Source organism: Terrapene carolina, unplaced genomic scaffold (genome assembly GCF_002925995.2).
Source record: "Terrapene carolina triunguis isolate 2854851 unplaced genomic scaffold, T_m_triunguis-2.0 Scaffold62, whole genome shotgun sequence".
Classification (NCBI taxonomy): domain Eukaryota; kingdom Metazoa; phylum Chordata; order Testudines; family Emydidae; genus Terrapene; species Terrapene triunguis.
The window spans coordinates 59548815-59569779 of NW_020664413.1; the positions used below are offsets into that span (position 1 = coordinate 59548815).

The following is a 20965-nucleotide window of genomic DNA, read 5'->3' on the forward strand; positions in this document are numbered from 1 at the left end:
ACAAGTCAGAACAAGACTCAAAAATCAAACTGGACAAGTCCAAGGAATATGGAAAAGTTCAGGGCAATTAAACTCTTCCTCACTCTCATTACTTCATTCATCCAATCTGAATTTGGATTGCAGTTTGGTTTGGGTACAAGACATCACATTAATGTTCTCTCTTTCTGTTCTGGAATCAGTCAACATACATCTCCTGAATTGTTGCCAAATGTGGTTGTGACCAGAGTGATTCTTACAATTAAGGTGGCAAAAAGTTCTAACTCCCTGATTTCACGTATTCATAATTTTGCAAAACATTTACCTTTTCAGTGAAATTTTTCCTGCTTGATTTTGAAGCATAATTTATTTTTGAAACTTTGAGCAAAATCCTTTCAGCCATATTGGAATTATGAAAGGATTTTTTTTAATGTTTTTCTGAATTAAAAAAAAAATCTTGACAATTTTCATTCTGATAGGATAAATAAAAATGATTAACTTTGAAATGTCACACTTAATAGGTAAATTCATGGTGTGTACTTTGCTTTGTTCTTTTTAAATTAGTTGTCAAACAGTCCATCTGTGCCAGTACCACTTTTAACAATGTAGATTTGATGGGAGAAGCTGCAAAGTTATGCCTCAGCACCTTGGGACATCCTTCATCCTGATCAATGTATTGGTATAATCAATCCATGTTAAAGTTTGGTGCTTTAACACGTTGATTTGGTGGTGCTTAGCACCTTGAGTGAGGCAACGTTGGTCTGCCATAGGAGATACTCCACAATTCCAGACGCTTGGTCAGTTTTGCCCTTGGCTTCAGGGAGCAACTGCAAGAGGTGTCCAGTTTCCTGTTGGGCCCACATGTTCTGGAGGAGGAATGCAGAGGGGGACAAGAACAGGACTGGGAGAAGAAGAGGTGGGGAGAGTAGATTGGGATAAGGTTAGGAGCTGGCTGTAGAAGGAGACTGGCTTGGCAAGAAGACTGGGACCCCAGAGTGGAAACAGAGCTGGCAGGGAGGGTGAGACTGAGATCTGATGAAGAGCGGTGAGGGTATGGGATGAGGAGACTGGGACCAGGAGTCTGAGGAGGAAGTCTCAGACTAGGAAGAGTGTGGGGTGGATGGAGAGACTGAGATGGGATGAGAAGGCTGGTGGGAGGTTTGGGGCTCACTGGTCAGGGTGACTCGGATGAGGAGCTTATGGAGGGAAAGTAGGACTAGGAGCTAGGGTAGTGGGGGAAGACTGGGACTCAGATGGGCAGTAAGACTGACTGTGATGAAGAGTCCAGAGAAATGGAGACTGGGACTGTCTACATGAATAGGCTGGAAGTAGGAGTTGGTTGGGGGAAGACAGGACTGAGGCAGGGACAGGCTGGAGGGAATGAGAGTAGAAGGGATCAGGCTTGAGGGGAATGGGCAAAAGAGTCTGTAACCATTTAGATTATACTCCCCATAGAGACAGTAATGAATCAAAGAGTCTTCAGTCTCAACATTTGTGTTAGCAGCAAATATCTGTGAAATCCCCAGCAAAGCATGTGTCTCTTCCCCTCTGGTGGCTGCTCCACATAGAGGATGTTGTCAGTTACTCTATTAGTTCAAGTGACAGAAGTCTGTGTGGTGGCTTTGAAGGTTACAACCATGATGATGGCCTATCTGGGTGTCAATGCCACATGATATAATTTGTTTTTTCAGTTTGTTATTCTAAAACCCAAGGAAATTGTGCATGCGTTCACACACACACACACGCGCCTCCATTAAAAAGAATAGTTTTAAAGTTGAAGAAAATGCCAGAACTGTGGTTGCCTGTGGAGCGTTAACATGGCTCCCTTAAGGCTGCATGATCGACCTCAATTCTGACATTTTCTAATTTTTGAGTACTTGACTTTGCAACCTTAACATTCTTTTTATGTAGTTTTTTTCTGTGTAATTACTAATTACATTGTGCAATCTTAATATATGCATATGGATTCAATATGACTCTGTGGGTGTGTGGCCTGATCCTTTGTTTCCTTATGCAAAGTTTTCACTTTGTATCATTCTGTTTTACCATTTGAGTTATGTAGTGAGAAAAAGGGTTCAGAGAAATTATTAAACCCACTTTGTTAGTGGTGCTCAGGTCAGTTTGATCTGAAGCAGCAGCAGCATAGCAGGTAAAGGTAGGATGCCAGCGGGAGTCGGTGGCATTTATAAGCTCAACAGTTAGACCAAGCAGACCCTCGCCACAAAGTCCAATTACATCTACAAATATGAGCTATAAAATTAGTCCGGAAGCAGTACTCCAAAATGATATGGAAAAGTTTTCTTTTGAAGATTAAAGACTCCTGGCGGGATTTTCAAAAATGGCTAATGGAGTCAGATACTCAACGTCCATTGAAAGTCAGTGAGAACTGGATGCCTAATACCCTCAGACATTTTTGAAAATCCTATCCTATATGGTCATTGCTATACACCATGCAGATGAAGTTAATGTATCCTGTAGAGATAACGTTATAATTATTTTTTAAAGAAATTTCTGTGTGCTAAGGTAAGAGACTGCCCTTCTTAATAACAGAACTTCATAGATTTTACATTGGGATCAGCTTCAACTATTGTTAAGCAGTAAATGTGTAACACAATTGTAATAGTGCAGTGTACTTTTTAATTGATAAACCTCTGCGTACAGAAGCTTTAAGTCTCAGGTGCAAGAGTCACAGTTGTTTTATGTATTTATATTGGATTTCAGGCCAGTCAAATGAATTGCATATATTCATAATGTTTATGAAATGCCAATATTACTTCTGTAACACAGACTCTTATTCAGAATTGAAATTGTGCAGGTATGTTTACATTTGGCTTAGAGTTGGATAAGCCAGGGAAAGTACTCTTGGCAATCCAACTACTACTGAAAAAGCTTTTTATTATACCGTGTGTAAGCCTCAGCGCGATTATTGTTTAACACTGTTAAATTAGACTGAATTTGCTCTCTGTCCAGGAAGCTAAATAAATGAATATTCCACAATGGCTTTCCTAAAAGTGGGTTACCCTTGCACCAGTGGACCAGTTCTCAAACTTCCAATGACAGGAGCAAATATTGACTAGTCTGGTCTTTGTTTAACTAGATTATTTTTGTAGTGTCCCATATCTTTGTGATGATCCTGACTCAGTAAATTAGTATACAGGCAACAGGCAATACTGAGGAAGCTCTGATGCTAGAACAAGTGATGCAACCAGAGCCTATTTTGCCACTATTGAAATTCACACACCCTGGTGTTAATGAATCCTTGGTAACCTTGATTCTTCCACCCTTTATATAGGCTCAAAAGTCTGCAACACATAAATGTTACAGAGGATAAGTTTTTGTGGATCAGGTACTGTATAGAAAATACTGGATAAGGTCACCCCTTTTTACTTTGGAAACTGCTGAGGGTCTCACAACTATGAAGGTACTTGGAACGAGATTCCTCTGAAAGTAGAGCAGCAGAGCCTGTTCACCCTCCGCTGGAGTAATTGATGAGGGAGGGTAGACAGCACTTGCATACTACCCTGGCTATTGCTAAGACAATTGACATAAAATATATTCTACTTAGAGAACCAATGGCTATTCCTCTCAGTCTCCTTTTGAAAATCTGGTCATGAAGGTAGCAATGGCTGGAGCCAACACTATCTGTGACTCAAGATGCTGCAATGACCTTGGATTCTGGATTTACCAGTCTGCTGGTTGTCAGCTTCCTTTGGGATCTATTTTCTGTGGGCAAGTAACAGTTTGACCTGTGGAAGATGGATAATTGCACATAAAGAAATGTGATGAACTCAAAAGTTAAGCAGTGGGGAAGTGGAAATGACCAGAGAATGCATTGTAGATGACTCCTCTAATTGTAGTATCATGAGACTTGATTCTGAAAGGTATACATGGGTGTGATAATCAATCCTAAATGTGGAGGTTCAGCAGAAATTCAATGATGTGCTTTTGGATGAAGAGAATCTATTTTGGAAAGAGATGGATTTTTGCCTTCACTCCAGAAAGATGCCTTTGTCTCCTTGTTGAGCTTTTTACCAGTTGAAAAGCCAGAACATGTCCACAACCTGAGGGTACTTTAAATGGCAGGATGATAGTATCTTAACTGGGCGGCCACCTTTCACTGACTCCTTGGAGCAACTCAGCTGAACACAGATGCTGCTGCTGCTGCTCTTAAATTTGTAGAATGTTAGAGATTAAAATCATTACAACCTACAAATCATTACATGCAAATGTTACGTTCCTCAAAGTTTACTGGGATCAGACTATTTCATGTAACCCTGGAGAAAGCCAAAAGAAACCTAACAACTCCAACATTTGTTAAGCCATCAGTATGACATCTACTGAGATGGAGGCTCTGCTCAGATCTAGACTCATGAGATACGTCTTACAATTCTCACCTGAATGCCAAATGTCCCTATCAGACAAGCGGATCTTGGACATAACGCATGGTTGTTACCTGAAGCCAAACCCAGCACCTTCATCTAGTCTTTTATTTCCACAAGTCTGTAAAAAACATCAGATGATTCTTCAAAACATAGCTTGTTTTCTCAGCATAGGGGCCTAGAACTACTTTCCAAACAAAAGAAATTCTCGAGGCTTTGCTCCATAATTTTCAATGTGCAGAAGAAAATCGGAAGAGCCTAAGCCATTCTTGACTTACAGCCATTCAAACGCTTCATCAGAAAATCAAAGCACAAGATAGATACTCCTGAACTCCACACAAGCTGTAGTGTCCTTGGGAGACTTGGCAGACGCTATCCTGCACTTGCTGATAATGCAGTGCCATAGTCAGCTTCTGAACTTGGTTCATGGAGATGATCACATGCTTATTAGCCCTCAGTCAGTGACTTAATGGGCGCTAGTCAGCCTACCGGAACTTGGATTCATTGTCAATGTAAAGAGTTGTTTAAATCTGGTCCAAAAACATTGCACATTAAGATGTTAAAATATATACATCCCAGGCTGGAGTTTCTCCAACAGAGTGTCATAGCTGGGTTGTGGTCAGAGACAAAGTCCACAGTCATGAAACAGGAGTTGAGAATCAGGCTGGGTCAGGATACAAGGGGGTCAGAGGCAGGAGACAAACTGGAGATCAGAGCCACAAATCAGATGCCAGAAATCAAGCCAGGTCAGGATGCCAGGAAGTCAAGCCAGGGGAGCAGGAGCAGGGTGGATCCCAGTGGTTTGGACAGCTTCCTGTTCCTGCTGCTGGCTTACGTAAGGCCAGTGGACCAATCTGCTGCTCTGGGACTCTGCTAATAAGACCTCAGGGATGGAGCTTCAAAATGAGACCAGGGTTCATGGGTCCTGGATAAGCAGTAGTCAGCAGGCCACCAAGTGGAGGGTTGGAGCATGGCTGCTTCTGAGGACCTGGATTCGAGGCCCCATGGCTCATGACAGCACCCCTCCCCTAGGGGTGCCCTCTGGGCCTAGGTTTCTCAGGGTGCTTCTATGGATGAGGATGGGAGCATGAATATTCTCAGTTGGCTTGCAGGTGCATTCCTCTGCGCCATAACCTTCCCAGTTGATCGGGTACCACAATTTACCCTGCTTGACCTTAGAATCGAGAACTTCATGGACAATGTATTCTTCCTGACCCGTGGAGGTGGTGATTGGGCTCTCTGGAACAATGTGTTCTCAGTGTAGGGTTTTAGGAGTGAGACATGGAATATGGGGTGGACTGTTAGGGATTAAGGGAGCTAGAGCTTGAAGGTGATCGGGTTGATTTGTCGCCGAATCTGGTGAGGGCCAAGGAACTGGTGGTCTAGTTTCCAAGAGGGTCTGTCTGTACAGAGGTGTTCTGTAGAAAGCCATACCTTTTGTCCTACAGACTAGACAGGGCCTTGTTGCCTATCATTGTCTGCATGCTTTTTGTAGTCCTTCTTTGCCTTCTCAGGGTGTCCTTTCACCTCTTCTTGGATGTGTTGTATAGGTCGAAGGCTGATGGATTAGGGAAGGAGGTCGGTAATTGTGGATGAAATTGAGGGCGGTACCTATAGTTGACAAAGAAGGGGCTGTGGCCTGTGGATGCGTGGTCTGCATTATTATATGAGAACTTGGCATGTGATAATACTGATAAGACCAGTCATCCTGGTGATGGTTAGTGTAGCATCATAGGTATTGCTCTGGCATCTGGTTGATTCATTCCATTTGGCAATTCAACTGAGGGTGGTAGGCAGAGGACAGGTGCATGTAGACAATTAATAGGCACGGAGCCTTGTGCCAGAAGCAGATAGTGAACTAGGGATCCCAATCAGAGATGACTAGGGCCCTACCAAATTCACGGTTCACTTTGGTAAATTTCACAGTCCTAGGATTTTAAAAAATGTACATTTCATGTTTTCAGATATTTAAATCTGAAATTTCACTGTGTTATAACTGTGGGGGTCCTGACCCAAAGGGAGATCGTGGGGGTATGTGTATCGCAAGGCAATTGGAGGCGGTCACGGTATTGCCATCCTTACTTCTGTGCTTCTGCTAGTGGCAAGTCTGCCTTCAGAGTTGGGCTCCCAGCCAGCAGCCGTGAAACTTCCTGCAGCTGGAGGAGTTCCCAGAGGTGGGTCTAATCTGGCCCCGGGAGCGGCCTGTGCAGGGGAAAAGAAAGTCCTGTCCCTCCCCAGCCTCAGTGGCCCTAGCGGCTAGAGCCCAGCGCACAGAAGGAGCCCCCAGCTGGGGTGCCCCAGCCCATTCCGTCCCCAGCTCCAGGCTCAGCACTTGGGGGCTAAAGGAGCCTGGGGCTGGCTGTGCAGGGGGGCGTTACCACAGCACCCCCCTGACCACAGCGCTTTGGGCGGTTGCCCACCCATAAGGCCAGCCATGCCCCCACAAAAGTGATGACCCCCCCAATACCATGCCACCCTTGCTTCTGCGCTGCTGCTAGTGGTGGCACTGCCTTTAGAGCTGTGCGTCTGGCCAGAAACCACTGCTCTCCAGCTGCCCAGCTCTGTGCTGCCTTCAGAAGTAAGGGTGTCAATACTGCGACCCTCCTACAATAGTCAGATTTCATGAGGGAGACCAGATTTCATTGTTCATGATGTGTTTTTTCATGGTAGGGCCCTAGAGATGAAATGATCCGGGAGGCCATGAAGATAGACTGCTTTGTTTATCCGGAGCTGAGCAGTTTTCCAGTGGAGGGGAATCCCATGCAAGGGAATGAAGTGAGCGATTTTCTGAAAGCAATCCACTACTGTCAGGATGGTCATGAAATCACTGGATTTTGGTAGTTTCACCAGAAAATCAAAGGAAATGGCCTCCCAGGACCGAGAAAGTGTTTCCTCAGGGTTTCTGGAATGGGATCTTGGTGTGAGCACACACCTGGCAGGAAGCAACAACAGTTTCTATTGTGGGGCATATAAGATGGTTGATATCGACTGAAGAAAGCCCTGGGCTGGGCTATGGCCTTCCAGCAGAGTCAGTCTAAAATGTCTCCTGTCAGTAGGCTGATTACTAAGGTCACCTTGAACTGGTCAGAGGTATAAATCAGGAACAGAATGTGGCATTGGTTCATGAAGCCTCAGAACCACCAGCAGTTCCCATCGAACCTTTCAGGCAAGGGTTTCTCAGGCTCCTGTTCAGGGCAGGGCACTGCAGGTGGTGCTTGCAGCACAGCACTCTCAGCACTAAGCTGCTTCACTTGCTCCTGCTGCTGCTGGTTTCCCTCATCAGCTGTGCAGCTTGGGCCTGCAGTGATTGATTATCTGCCTAGAGGTGGAGGGCCCATTCGAATGAGCCACAGAAGGCTCCTCTGGGTCCTGGGTAAGCAGTAGTCAGGCCAAGTGAAGGGTTGGAGCATGGCTGCTCCTGTGAACCTTGCGGACTTGGGTTCAAGGCCTGTGGATCATGACACAGAGAAGACAATCAACAAGATTCACACTTGAATCAACCAAAGCTTCAGGAGCACTTCCCATTAGGCTGGCTTTCCAAATGGCAAGTCTCATAGTCTTGTGCACAGGATTACTTCCTGAGATCAGTTTACATATGAGGAAACTGATGAGGTTTATGCTCCAGGTCTAGAATCACTCTCCAAATGTAATGAATGGGAAGGTTTGGGTTCCCAACAGTTTGATATTCCATTAAATGGTAGTTCTAGACATCCAGTCTGACTGTAAAGACAGAATTCACTATTCCAAATAAAAAAATCACCAAAATGGATGTGATCAGGAATACCTTATAGCTGAGGGAACTTGGTCCAGCTTAGATAGGAAACACGTACATTTCTTAGCATTGAGGACAGCCCTTCTGGCCTTTCAGAGTACAGAGTAGAACCTCAGAGTTACGACCACCTCGGGAATGGTGGTTGTTCATAACTCTGAAATGTTCATAACTCTGAACAAAATGTTATGGTTGTTCTTTGAAATGTTTACAACTGAACATTAACTCAATGCAGTTTTGAAACTTTACTTTGCAGAAGAAAAATGCTGCTCCCCCCCCCCTTTTTTTTAGTAGTTTATGTTTAACTGTATACTGTATTTGGTTGATTTTTTGTTTGTTTGTTTTTGTCTCTGCTGCTGCCTAATTGCGTACTTCCAGTTCCAAATGAGGTGTGTGGTTGACTGGTCAGTTTGTAACTCTGTTGTTTGTAACTCTGAGGTTCTACTGTAGGATATGAAGCATTTACATTCTATTCATGGCACTAAAGGAGGATGAGTCTTTCAGGATTAGGAATCATGTCTTGATCTTTCTTGGATGGGGCCTGAATCATGTGATTCAGGCATATACTGCTCTTCCTGTTGAGCCCTAGAATTCAATAGATCCATTATTTTCTTTGTAACAAAATCTGTTTCATAGTCATCACCACCTCTGCTAGTAGAATATGTGAAGAACAGTACTCTGTGTATTACATGATGAAAAGATAATACTCCCTGGCTTAATATTCAAGGTCCTTTCATACTTGCCAAGAATGTGTCTTCCCGTCATGTTGCCCAGATCCAAAACATCTGCAATGGACACATTCTTTGGTAGAGAAAATCTGCAGAGTTGCAGTTTGGGCCTCATTTATTACGTTTCTGAGACACTACAAACTGAATTTATAAGCCTTTGCATATGTATCCTGTGCGAAGAGAGTGCTCTGGCCAGTAGGCCCAGACGATGACCAGATTCTGCATTCCAGTGAGCTGTGCTTAGGAGAGGCAGATGGAGTAAGGGGCACCTTTTGGTCTTGCTCTATATTTGGATCAAGTACCTGCCTCACCCTCACGTAACTGAGAGTAGTAATTAAACTTCCTATCTAAATTCTGTCCTCATTTGGCAGCAGTGACAGAGCCCATAGATCAACGTTCAAGGCAGAATGTGGAATGCGACTGGTCAGTGCCATAACAGCAAGCATTTGAAAGAAAGCAAAAACTTATTACAGATGCCCTAAGTTAAAATACTACCAGTTTGGAGAACAAATGACACTACAATGTGATACATCCAAGAAGGGACTGAGGGTAGCTCTGTTGCAGAAGCTGCTGATTGCATACACCAGTAGAGTTTTGATAGAAACTGAACAAGGGTACATCCAATTAGAAAAAGAATTATTGGCTGCGGTGTTGGGGTAGAGTGATTCTACCAATATGGTCACCCTGTAAAATAGTACAATCAGACCACAAACCGCTAGAGACAGTTATGTTTAAGCCTCTCCATAGTGATTCAAAAAGGTTGCAGTGCATATTGATGTCCCTCCAGCACTAGTAAGATACACTACTCAGATAGGCTGTTTGCCTGTGTTGGCTGGCACAGTGAGGCGGGAACATGTGCCAGGCATTGGGGAGATGCTAGCACTGGGAAACAGTGCAAGATGATCAGGATGCTGTCCATCAATATGATGCACTGTTTCACATAATTTGCATAACTGAGCATGTGAGAAGTGCTATAAACATATGTTTAAGTGCTTTACTTTATCAGAGCCAAAGTGCCCAAAGTCTTGTTGGATTGAGCTCTAACTCATTGTGGTTGGGGCATTGAAATGGTCCCAGATATGTAGAGACCGAGACAAAGGCTAGTGGGGATAGAATACCCATTTATGGTTCCCTGCTTATCTGCTGGGCAGTGGCAGCAGGCAGTCTGGGAACACCAGGACCACTGCCACTCCCACTCCCCCAAACACTACATGAAGCAGAAGCCCCTCTTTCCATGAGTGGAGCCAGCCCTCTGGCACCCAAGTGCTGAGTCTTCAGCTGTCGGAGTAGCCAGCATGTTTCCACTATACCCACGATCCCCTCTAGTATTAGGGCTGTGTTTTATTTTTTTTTCCTCATCTCTTTGACAGAATGGGGACTTTTGCAGAGGGAGAAGGAGTTTTCAGGCAAGGAAGTGTGGGAAGGATAAAGGGTGAGATTGAGTTGAGTTGAGTCCTGCCAGGATATTAGAGGCTTTGAAAAGAAATGTTAAAAGTGTTACTAAAATAGTTTGAGTTTGTAGATGAAGATTGAGTAAAGAACTAATATAATAGATAGGAAGAGGGGTGATTAAGGTTAATAGATAATCAATAATATGTTTTTTCTCTCTATAGACTTCAAGCTCTTGGGACAGGCACTGTGTCTGTGTGTTACTTTGATATGAATAATAAATATAATACTTATTTGAAAACAATAATGAAACTAACCATACATTGGTCAGTTAGATCCAGTGGAAACAAAACTCATAGAGTCAATTTATATTCATTTTAATTACTGTATACATTAAAAGCAAATTAAATCATACTAATGTAAGACTAACATAATGGAAATTCAGCCAGTGAGTCAAATTCCCCAAAGTCTAAAGTCTTTCTTGCCTCAAAATGCAACAGCAAGCCATTTTCTGGAGACAGCTTTCTTGATTCTTTTAATTTACTAGGTTAGAAAAAAATGATTCAAGGATTTCAGCTAAAATGATAAAATTACAGTGATTACATCTACATTTTTTGTTTCTGTTTTTAAGAAATACCATACAAAATGTTTCTTTTTTGTTTTTTTACAGTGATTTGTTATCCTCTGATTATGTGGAGATTCACTATGAAGATGGAAAACCACAATTTTCTAAGGTACTATATATATTAAATAAGAGAGACTTATTCTCTCCTCCCCCCATACAATGATAATGCAGTAAAACACAAACTTTCTGTGTTGTTTACAATATTTATCAAATACCAAAAGGCATTTACCACATATATCAAGGAATTGTGATCTCGTCTAGTTGATGAAGATTATTCAGCAGATGACAGGAGAAAAATTGTAATATGTGTGGGCAATTAGCTGCAAATGAAAGTGCCAAAGATGAAAGCTACAGTTTCTAAACTATAATTTTTTCAGTTGCTCCCACACTAGAGGACACAATCACTAAATTCTTCATTAAACATTTAATTCGCATAAACATAACACTTCGCATAAAGCGCAAGGCTAAGTTGTAATGGGAAGTCAGTAAACACACTTGCAATGGCTTTTCTTTGCAAGAGTTTTTATAAAACCACGAATCAGAAAAAAAAAATACGGAGTGAAATTCACCCCTCTTCAGAATGTCAGCAGAAAGCCTATGCACCACTTAAGTTCTCAAATTAGAGCTAAAGTAGAATTTAAGCAGTGCATAGGCTTTGGACAGAGATAAATTTCGCCCCTGAGAGAGAGGATTGCATGACCTAGTCTTTTGAGGAGACAGGGGAACAAAAATAGGTATGTTTTTGTTTGATTTAGATAGCACAAGGGATGATTACTATATTACTGGGATGTGGAATAGCAGAGAGAAAGGACGGATATAAAATAAACGTTAAGGCAAGAATGTCTTTGTTTAAGTTAACTGAGCTCTTAGACTTTTAAAATCGCTATAAATGCCAGAGTATAGTAGAAGTTGCAAGTCACTATTCATGAAACTTGTCTCTGTTCAGAGGGCCAGAAGGATAGCACAACATGTGAATCTTACTTTTACGCCCTCAAAACCAGGGTGAATTTCATCCTTTATGTGGTTGCTATTTGTCCAGTTGCTGTATGTCCGTTTGCTTAATCTGACCTCCTCATTGGGGATCTTAAGTAGAGTTCAAATATAGTAGCTTTTAGTCTCATGTATCAATTTATACTCTGTTCGTTGGAAAAAATAATTTCATGCAGTATATCAAGGGATTTGCTTAGTTTTGTTAAGACATTACTCAGGAGAGCAGGCAAAAATGCTAAAGGAAGCAAGAAAACAATCCCTTCTGGCTTTTACATAGACTTGAACAACTGTCAGCTGCAGCACCAGCAGTGAGCACTGCGGTTGCTGAATCATGAGTCTAACTGGAGGATTATATTAGAACTTTAGACTCAGCAAATGGGCCACCTTTGCATGCTGCAGTAATTAGATCCAAACTTTCTGAAGGATATTTTCTGAGTTGATTGACTTAGAAACATTAATAGTGCTCTTGAGGTCACATGGTCCACAAGAGGCATAATTAACAGCAGTAAAGAAAATATACTTCTTTAGGGATTTTTTAATCTGCTCAGTCTTATGTAGATATATTTGACGAATGGCAAACTGTTTATTTCTCGTTGACTGTAGAGAAGTGAAATCTCGATGAAACCATCTCTTTCTAGAACTACAGTATATAGCTTTATTATAGGGGTGAAAATAACCAGGACCAAATTGTGATCTCCTCACTCCGATGAGTAATCTTATTAAATTTCTTGAAACTACTTGTGTTAGTAAAATAATCACAATTTAGCTCTTAGGAAGAACTGTTTAAATAAGCCTAGTTCCATAAACTCCAGAATACAGGCCAGTGCATAACGCATATATGGGTAACTGTCGTGTAACAATGGTTATTTACTTAATTTTATTAGAATACATGAACTTAATTGTGCACAGTAAAGGTTGTGCTATACTTGTTCCAGATTCTGAACAGAACATTTCATAAAATAAACAAGATACAAATTGCTGCTGCTGTTTACAGTTCACTAAAAAGTATTATATGCCTGGTGATTCCTTAGGGTACATGGTAGGTTAGAACAATTGGAAGAAGCAGTGTGACTGCACTGTATTTACACTTTTCTCAATAAAACTATTGCAAGCACTTTTTTTTCACTTTTTTGATTTTAGCTAGGATTGTTATTGACAGATATTAAAGGCCAGGTTCTTAACGATATAGATCAGCATGAATCCATTGCCTTTAGTGGAACTACATTGACATGCATTAGCTGAGGAGCTGGCTTTGAAAGCTTCTAAATTCTTCAGCACTTTCTCTTACATGTTCACTCTCTTTAAAAATTTAAATTGAGACTAATGTTTTCAATGTAAGTATATAAGGCCTGAATGGTTTCTAGGTTTGCTCTTGCTGCCAGCCTTCTAATAATAAAAATCAAGTGCACTGTACTTGTTTACTGAATTGAACTATTCACATGAAATTAAATTCTGCCACCCTTATTCACAATGAACAGTCTCTTAAGCCTCTAGCAGTCCCATCAAAAAATGACTCGCGTGGCTCACTGTAATTTAGGGATTAGTAATTTTGCTATTCAGTAATAAGGATAGAATTAGATTTTAAGCCTATCAGACTATAGATAAGGGATATAGATTTTGTTCTAGTAATGTGTTGGTATTTTGGCAGTTGCCTAAAGTATAGAATCCATAGGGTACTCTAAAGGTTTTAATTTTTCTTTTCAAAGACTTGACTACTTACAGTCAAAATTAAGTATTTATTAATACCACAGTGCTGCTCTACTTTCACAGCATACAGAAATTAAATAGAAAGGATTTGGGACAAGGAAGAAGACCATTTATATATTGTCACGGAGACTCTGTTTTTTAACACCAAAGAATATTTTGACAACATTTCTGTCATTTATTTTTATCTCTGTTGCTGGCTCCCGTATTTCCCTCTTGCTTATTATGTCATTCTGCTTCTAGTGGGGTTTCTTTTTGTCCCCTGAGTTTATTTGATATTCTCCAACAATAAAAGGTCTTAATTTCCAGCTAAGATTACTCAATTTTATCTTGCCTTTATTCAGGCCCTGCAAATTTGGGAAGAAACTTCTTACATCCTCCCCATCACTGGGCACCCAAATTAGGGGCAAGCACAATCTGTCCACATATTTTATACGTTATGCCATGGAAGAGGCCTGGGTCCAGTCTTTGAAGAGTGACAGTAGAAATGCCTCATTTCCAGAGCACCATTCTGTGCATGGAATGAGGCAGTGCTCCTATGGAAATAGTAGTATGTATTAGTGTAGTTAAAACTGTGTACTAATTGGAGCTGATCAGGAAGTGCTAAAAAAAATTTCAGAAATTTTCTGATGGGGAAAAAAGTTCTGTTTATGTGAGAGGAAGTAGATGGTGGCAAAATAGGTGATGGAGACTGTGCACATGTTCATCAATGAAACTGAAGAAATAGTGCTGTTTTGGCCATGATTATGGCAGAGCTGAAGGAGAACAGAACAAATTTGTTGTGGATGAAGCTCATATAGTCATTTCTTGTCTTGCTTCTTGCTTCCCCTCGTGTGGGAAGGTTAACTATTTACTCTGTAAGTTCTCTGAGGCATGGACTTTGCATTCATATCTGTCTATGAAGTGCCCAACATACTTGTGTCTCTTTACTAATATATTTTATTTAAGGTCTGGGTTTTGTCTCAGTATGGTCTACTGATATGTACAAATATCATCTTCTTAGTCAAATGATCTGCTCCTTGTTTGTTTTACAATCACGTCTTTTAATATGTCAAAATCAAGTTTTTACTTGTGTTTACCTCAGTTTGCATAGTAGAGACAATACAGTTCTGAGTTTTTGAGCTGGATTTTCTTCCTTAGTCATGCATCAACAACCATATTGTTTAATTAAAGTTCCCATTATATAAAGTTTCATTCTTGAAGACTTTTTAACAAGACAACCTTAAATTTGACTTTCAGATTCCAGGCAGAGCTGATGTGGGTTACTGTTTAAAAAAAAAAAAAAAAAAGGACTTGTAATTTCAACAGTTTTGATCTGGCCATCACTGAGAAATCATAAATATGGACCCCCATAATACCACATCTAAAGAATAATTTCTGAAAGGGAAATTGCTCTTTAAGGAAACAAAATAATTAATGGCATTGTGAGTTTAAGTAAGGAAAGACCAACCTTTGCTATGGCTGGAAGCCAGATATAAATAAGTAATGTACTTTTGTCTAGGCACAGTATATTTTCCCCCCTTATTAGTGATGAGGAGACTCAGTGGTTGTTAATGTAACGGACTCTTTCCTCTAAATTTCTTCACTTGGTGTGTAGGATCAATTTTTCAGTTAGAATTAAATGATAATTAAATGATAATTTAATGTATTTATTTTTTTCTTTAACATCTTTAGGGTGGAGAGCACTGTTACTATCATGGAAACATCAGAGGTGTCCAAAACTCCAAAGCTGCCCTTTCAACATGTAATGGACTTAAGTGAGTGCAAATCTTCATTCCTCCAAAGAGACTATATTAACTGCTTGCTACTCTTGGATTCCTGTCCTTGGGTCTCATCTCTTGGCATGAGACAGACTGAAATTCTCCAAGCTTTCAAAGATTTTTGGCATCCTGAGGTACAGGCATACCAGTCTTGTTTCAAGAATAGTGGCTAGTATCTCAATGACTCCTCTAGAGTATTCTCTGTGAACGCCTTGCTGACCATGCTCAGCTAAGGAGTTTCTCATTGGCATTGCAGTTTTTTAAACTGCTTATATCCTCCGCCCTGTCTATGGATTTTAGCTTTTGATTGATAGCTTCTCTGTATCTTCTGATTTTTTTTTCTATTCCCTTTAGTTCTTCAGTGTTCTGCAGTTTCTTCCTCAAGACAGGTTCAGGACTGGAATAGTAGAAATGTTCTGTGTCAGGAGTGAGGTGCATTGGCAAGACAAAGTGGGGAAGCTTGTATAGTACAGAGCCTACCTTCTGTATACTTGGCTTTAACCACTGCTATTAATTAATTTTTTAAGCACCAGGGATACTAGAAATTTTTGGTGCTGTCTAGCGAAACCCTTGCAGATTGTAAATACCTAGAAATAAATTAATCAAGGTGGCTGATTAAAACAAATAAGAGATCAGAAATATGAACAAAAATCAGACTTCAGCTCTTCACATTACTACAACAGTTCTCAAACTGTGGGTTGGGACTCCAAAGTGGGTCATAACCCCGTTTTAATGGGGTTGCCAGGGCTGGCGTTGGACTTGTTGGGCCTGGGGCTGAAGCCAAAGTCAGAGCCCTACCACTCAGGGCTGAAGCCAAAGCACAAGGGCTTCATCGCTGGGTAGTGGGGCTGAAGCCCTCAAGCTTTGGTCCCCCTACCCCAGGTAGTGGGGCTTGGGCTTTGGCCCCCCTGCCTGAGGCCGTGGGGCTTGGGCTTTGGTCCCCCTTTATGGGGTCGTGCAGTAATTTTTGTTGTCATAAAGGGGTCACGGTGCAATGAAGTTTGAGAAACCCTGCATTACTATGATTCCAGTACAGTCATACCAGGAATTATAATTTTGAAAAATTAGTCTTTTGATTATTATTTTTGATGTAAATAAATAATGTAAGATAGTATATGGCCAGTAGCTCTTTGTTGATTATGTGTATATAACTCAGCTGTGTTTGTTGTCTTCTGCATATTAATTGGTGTTTTAGGAACGACCAAGATCAGATCTTGACTCTTTCCATTGTTGTGTCAAGTATTCCATTACCAAGGATCCTGTCTAGCACAAAATTGATTTTGCAGATGTGCATCACTACTATATTTTGCCAGTTACCACTGGAATTTTTTATGATGGCTTGTTCACTAGTTTTAAATAGTACAATTGGATTTATTTGACCAAAGACCATTTGTTGGATTAAAATTATTCCTTAGTACTTGTATTGGTCCTAAATCTCTTCCTTTTTCTTTCTAATGTTCCAGTGGCATGTTTGAAGATAGCACCTATGTGTACTTCATAGAACCAATGGATCTGACCCACAGTGCAGTAAGTTTATACTGATTTGTAATTTTTTTGGTTTTGTTTGTTACAGGGATGCCTAAATGTCAGTATGTTTCTCACAAGTAACTTGCAAATCTGAATTATTAAAGATTTATTTTTAATTCCATGTTTTAACTTGAATTTTCTAATCTTAAATTCACTTTAGATTTGGGAATAGGCCATTCATGTAGGTGGCTTCTAAAGGCTTATTCCCATGGTGAATGATTTGTAGACTATAAAAGTGTTTACCAATTTCCTCTACTGTCTGAGCTAGTGAATTTGATCCTTTCACTGACTTGGTGAAAACCTATGTTTTGGAGCTGAGGTCAGGCACTCCATACAGAGTGCCGCAGCTGGGTAGTTATCACAGAGGACTGTAGTGCCTGTATGTAATGGCTCTGATACAAATAGATGAATAAATTGGATCAGGGTTTAGGAATATATTTACCCAAATATCTTATTCACATTCTGAACCTGTTCTACTTAACTTGTGGCTCTCTTTAAGTATAGTATGTTTGTACTGTTGCTCCTGAAGGCATTGATGTAAACAGAGCTGACTATACTTCAAAGGCTAGTTTACAAATTTCAGCACAATAGACCAGGAATGTTTCTCCTGTGGGATACTTCTGCACTTGCATTTGATTTCCAAGAGACATTTTGGGGTTTTGGGTATCCAAGAGACATCAAGATGAGGATTTTCAGGCTTCGTATCTTGCCTGGCACCTCATCAGTGCACGATAAATTACACAAAGTGCTGTAATTCTAACTGGTTTCTTTTAAAACCTCTCTTGGTAATAGTAAACATGACAACAGAGTCCCGCAAAGGAACTGCAAGATTGTTAGTCTTTGTGTGATAAGTAAAGATGCTTCAGGTAATGTTAATCCTAGTTAGAATGATAGTGTGACGAGTTGGGTCACAGAAACCCCGTTGGGACTGCCACCTGATGTGCTAAGACTACCTCTGAGCCCGTTTTCCCTGCCAGCTTGGGACTTCAGTACCCTGTCTTGCTGAGCCAGACATGTTAGCCTTCTGCAAACACAGACCCAGGTCTGAACCACGTCCCCCAGAAGCTGCAGAATTAATTGAAAACAGCTTAACAAGTGTTCTTGTCTCCAACACCCAGACACCCAGCTCCCAATGGGATCCAAACCCCAAATAAATCCATTTTACTCTGTATAAAGCTTATACAGGGTAAACTCATAAATTGTTTGCCCTCTATAACACTGATAGAGAGAGATGCACAGCTGTTTGCTCCCCCAGGTATTAGTCACTAACTCTGGGTTCAATAATAAGCAAAAGTGATTTATTAAGTATAACAAGTAGAATTTAAGTGGTTCCAAGTAATAACAGACAGAACAAAGTAAGTTACCAAGCAAAATAAAACAAAAACATGCAAGTCTAAGCCTAATACATTAAGAAACTGATTACAGATAAAATCTCACCCTCAGAGATGTTTCAATAAGTTTCTTTCACAGACTGGACTCCTTCCTAGTCTGGGCCCAATCCTTTCCTCTGGTACAGTCCTTGTTCCAGCTCAGGTGGTAACTAGGGGATTTCTCATGACTGCAGCCTCCTTTGTTCTGTTCCACCCCCTTATATAGCTTTGGCACAAGACGGGAATCTTTTGTCTCTCTGGGTCCCCACCCCACTGTCTAAATGGAAAAGCCCCAGGTTTAAGATGGATTCCAGTACAAGGTGACATGGTCACATGTCCTGTGAGACCCCAAGCCTTCATTCTTCCTGGCCTGACTCACAGGAAGGCTTGCAAGTAAACAGAGCCATTTACAACCAGTTGTCCTAGTTGATGGGAGCCATCAAGATTCCAAACCACCATTAATGGCCCACACTTTGCATAATTACAATAGGACCTCAGAGTTATATTTCATATTTCTAGTTTCAGATCCAAGAATGATACAGTTATACAAACAGGATGACCACACTCAGTAGATTATAAGCTTTGTAATGATACCTTACAGGAGGCCTTTTGCATGAAGCATATTCCAGTTACATTATAGTCACATTCATTAGCATATTTCATAAAATCATATGGATTGCAATGTCACAGATAGTCCATTGGAAAATAATTTAGGAACCATTCAGTGTGGCAGCTGGAGCAAGGCTCCTTGTTACAAAGCTACATACTGTACTTAAATGTAACCTATATATGACACTGGCTATTGGTTGAAAACTAGGGTGACCAGATAGCAAGTGTGAAAAATCAGGACAGGGAGTGGGGGGTAATAGGAGCCTATACAAGAAAAAGCCCCAAATATCGGAACTGTTCCTATAAGATCGGGACATCTGGTCACCCTTTTGAAAACTGACCATATGTTCACCATTGTGGATCTGGTAACCTCTCCTTAATTAGGAGACAGACAATTGGGAGATTATTCTCCTAGGACAGTAGAATTTCACTCTTCATGCTGACACTGTAGTACAGAGCTTGAGGCAATGGAAAGAAATAATTAGGGTTATTTTTAGACTTTGTACAATCACTGTAATTTATGGAAGATTTTAAAATATCTCCTCTGCCACCTCTGTGTGTCCAGGTGGAAGTTTTAAAGAGCATAGAGGATAGTTTTGGACAAGAGTATTGTTCTCAATAAAACTGCTTTCTTCTATTGACCAAAATAAAATGTCTATAGGGAGATTTTCAGAGCCATAAATGGCAGTGAGGCACCCAACTTGAAAGTCAGTGCAAGTTAGGCACCTGATCTCCCGCTTTGTGCATAATACCTGAGATAGATGTCCACACCAGTTATCTGATTGCGAACGATGATTTCATTGTTTGGTTGCTTAAGTCCTTTCGGATACCTTAGGAATGGAAGGCAGTATATGAAACTAAGTTGTATTTACTGTACATGTGCAGTTTGAATTTTTGAATATTTTACTTCCATGTTTTACACAAATCTCTCAGGAGTTGCACAAAAATAGCATTCTGTCTTTTCAAAAGCATTATTTGACAAGATCAGGTGATGGAATGACAAGGGAGAGGAGACAGAGATCCATGGAGCACATATCAAACTGTGATACTTTGAAATTTATCATTTTAAAAGGAGAAAACTTCAATATATTTATTCTTTTTTGTCCTATATATAGATTTACGGCACTGTGCATTAATTATGTTGAAAGAGACATAAATCTTACTGTTCTTTCTGTTGAGTTTCAGTACAATTAAGTAGCTTGTCTTTGTGATTTATAATAGGCATATCTTTATTTTTGAGCAGGTGCAGTAAGACTGTATCTAGGTATATGTATGTATGCAGAGAGTAGAATTTGGATTCTTGAGATAATACTTCATACTCTATTAATGTCTTCTCTCTGAGGGTCTCAAAGATATTTATAATCAATGAATTAATCCTTATGACACCTTTTGTAATATAGGTGATAAAATAAATATTGTCCGTGTTTTAGATTAGGAAACTGAGGCAGAGCAGCCAAGTGATTCACCACACAGCCAGTCAGTAGATGAGGCAGAATTAGAAATAAAGAGGCAAGAAGCCTACCACCAATCCTAATGAGAGACTTGTCTCACCTCCTCTGGCCCTGGAGAAAGATACAGCATTGTTAATCAGGAGCTTGTAACCTGCTCTATTGTTACCCGGGGTTCTTTCAACCCAAAGTCTCCCTGTACACTATGAGAGAGTTCTCCAAATAAGGCCTTCTACAATTGAAGAGTACATCATACTGAATTGTGCAGGCTTTCATGTTTGGATTAATATTCTAAGAATCTAATGCGTAGAAGTTATCCTGGTAAAGTATACATAGCACCAATTTAAAGATATTACATTTATGTCAGTGGATATTACTATTTCCTTTTAGGGAAAAGAACAAATAAGATGTCAATCTACTGTAATAAGTGCATCTTTCTTTTCATTTGGCATTGCTAATAAGTTGAAAATGTTTTTATACATTCTTTTATTTAGAAAAGCACAGGCAGGCCACACATCATCCAGAGGACTTTAGGAACACAAACATCGAAGCAAATGAAGAATGTTGGTATGTATTGGTTACATTATGTTTTCAGTAACAAAAATAATTTTAGTTGTAATGTAAATAGTTTGAAGTTCAGGTTAATGGCGCCTATGTTAAACTGCTGAACTTTTAGAAGAATAAGAAAAAA

The 20965-nt window shown here is 40.4% G+C and overlaps 1 protein-coding gene across 7 annotated transcripts in view; it reads left to right on the top strand.

Annotated features, from left to right (window-relative positions):
• Positions 1-20965, top strand: part of ADAM23 (ADAM metallopeptidase domain 23) — a 180085-nt gene that overhangs the window by 55765 nt on the left and 103355 nt on the right. For all 7 annotated transcript variants that reach the window (XR_003899754.1, XM_026647693.2, XM_026647690.2 and 4 more), the window contains exons 4-7: positions 10912-10975; positions 15235-15317; positions 16784-16847; positions 20769-20841. Coding sequence is in view for 6 of the 7 variants with exons in the window: in XM_026647693.2 (XP_026503478.1) it covers positions 10912-10975; positions 15235-15317; positions 16784-16847; positions 20769-20841 (284 nt within the window). In the remaining variant the exon portion in view is untranslated. The remainder of the gene's footprint in view (positions 1-10911; positions 10976-15234; positions 15318-16783; positions 16848-20768; positions 20842-20965) is intronic.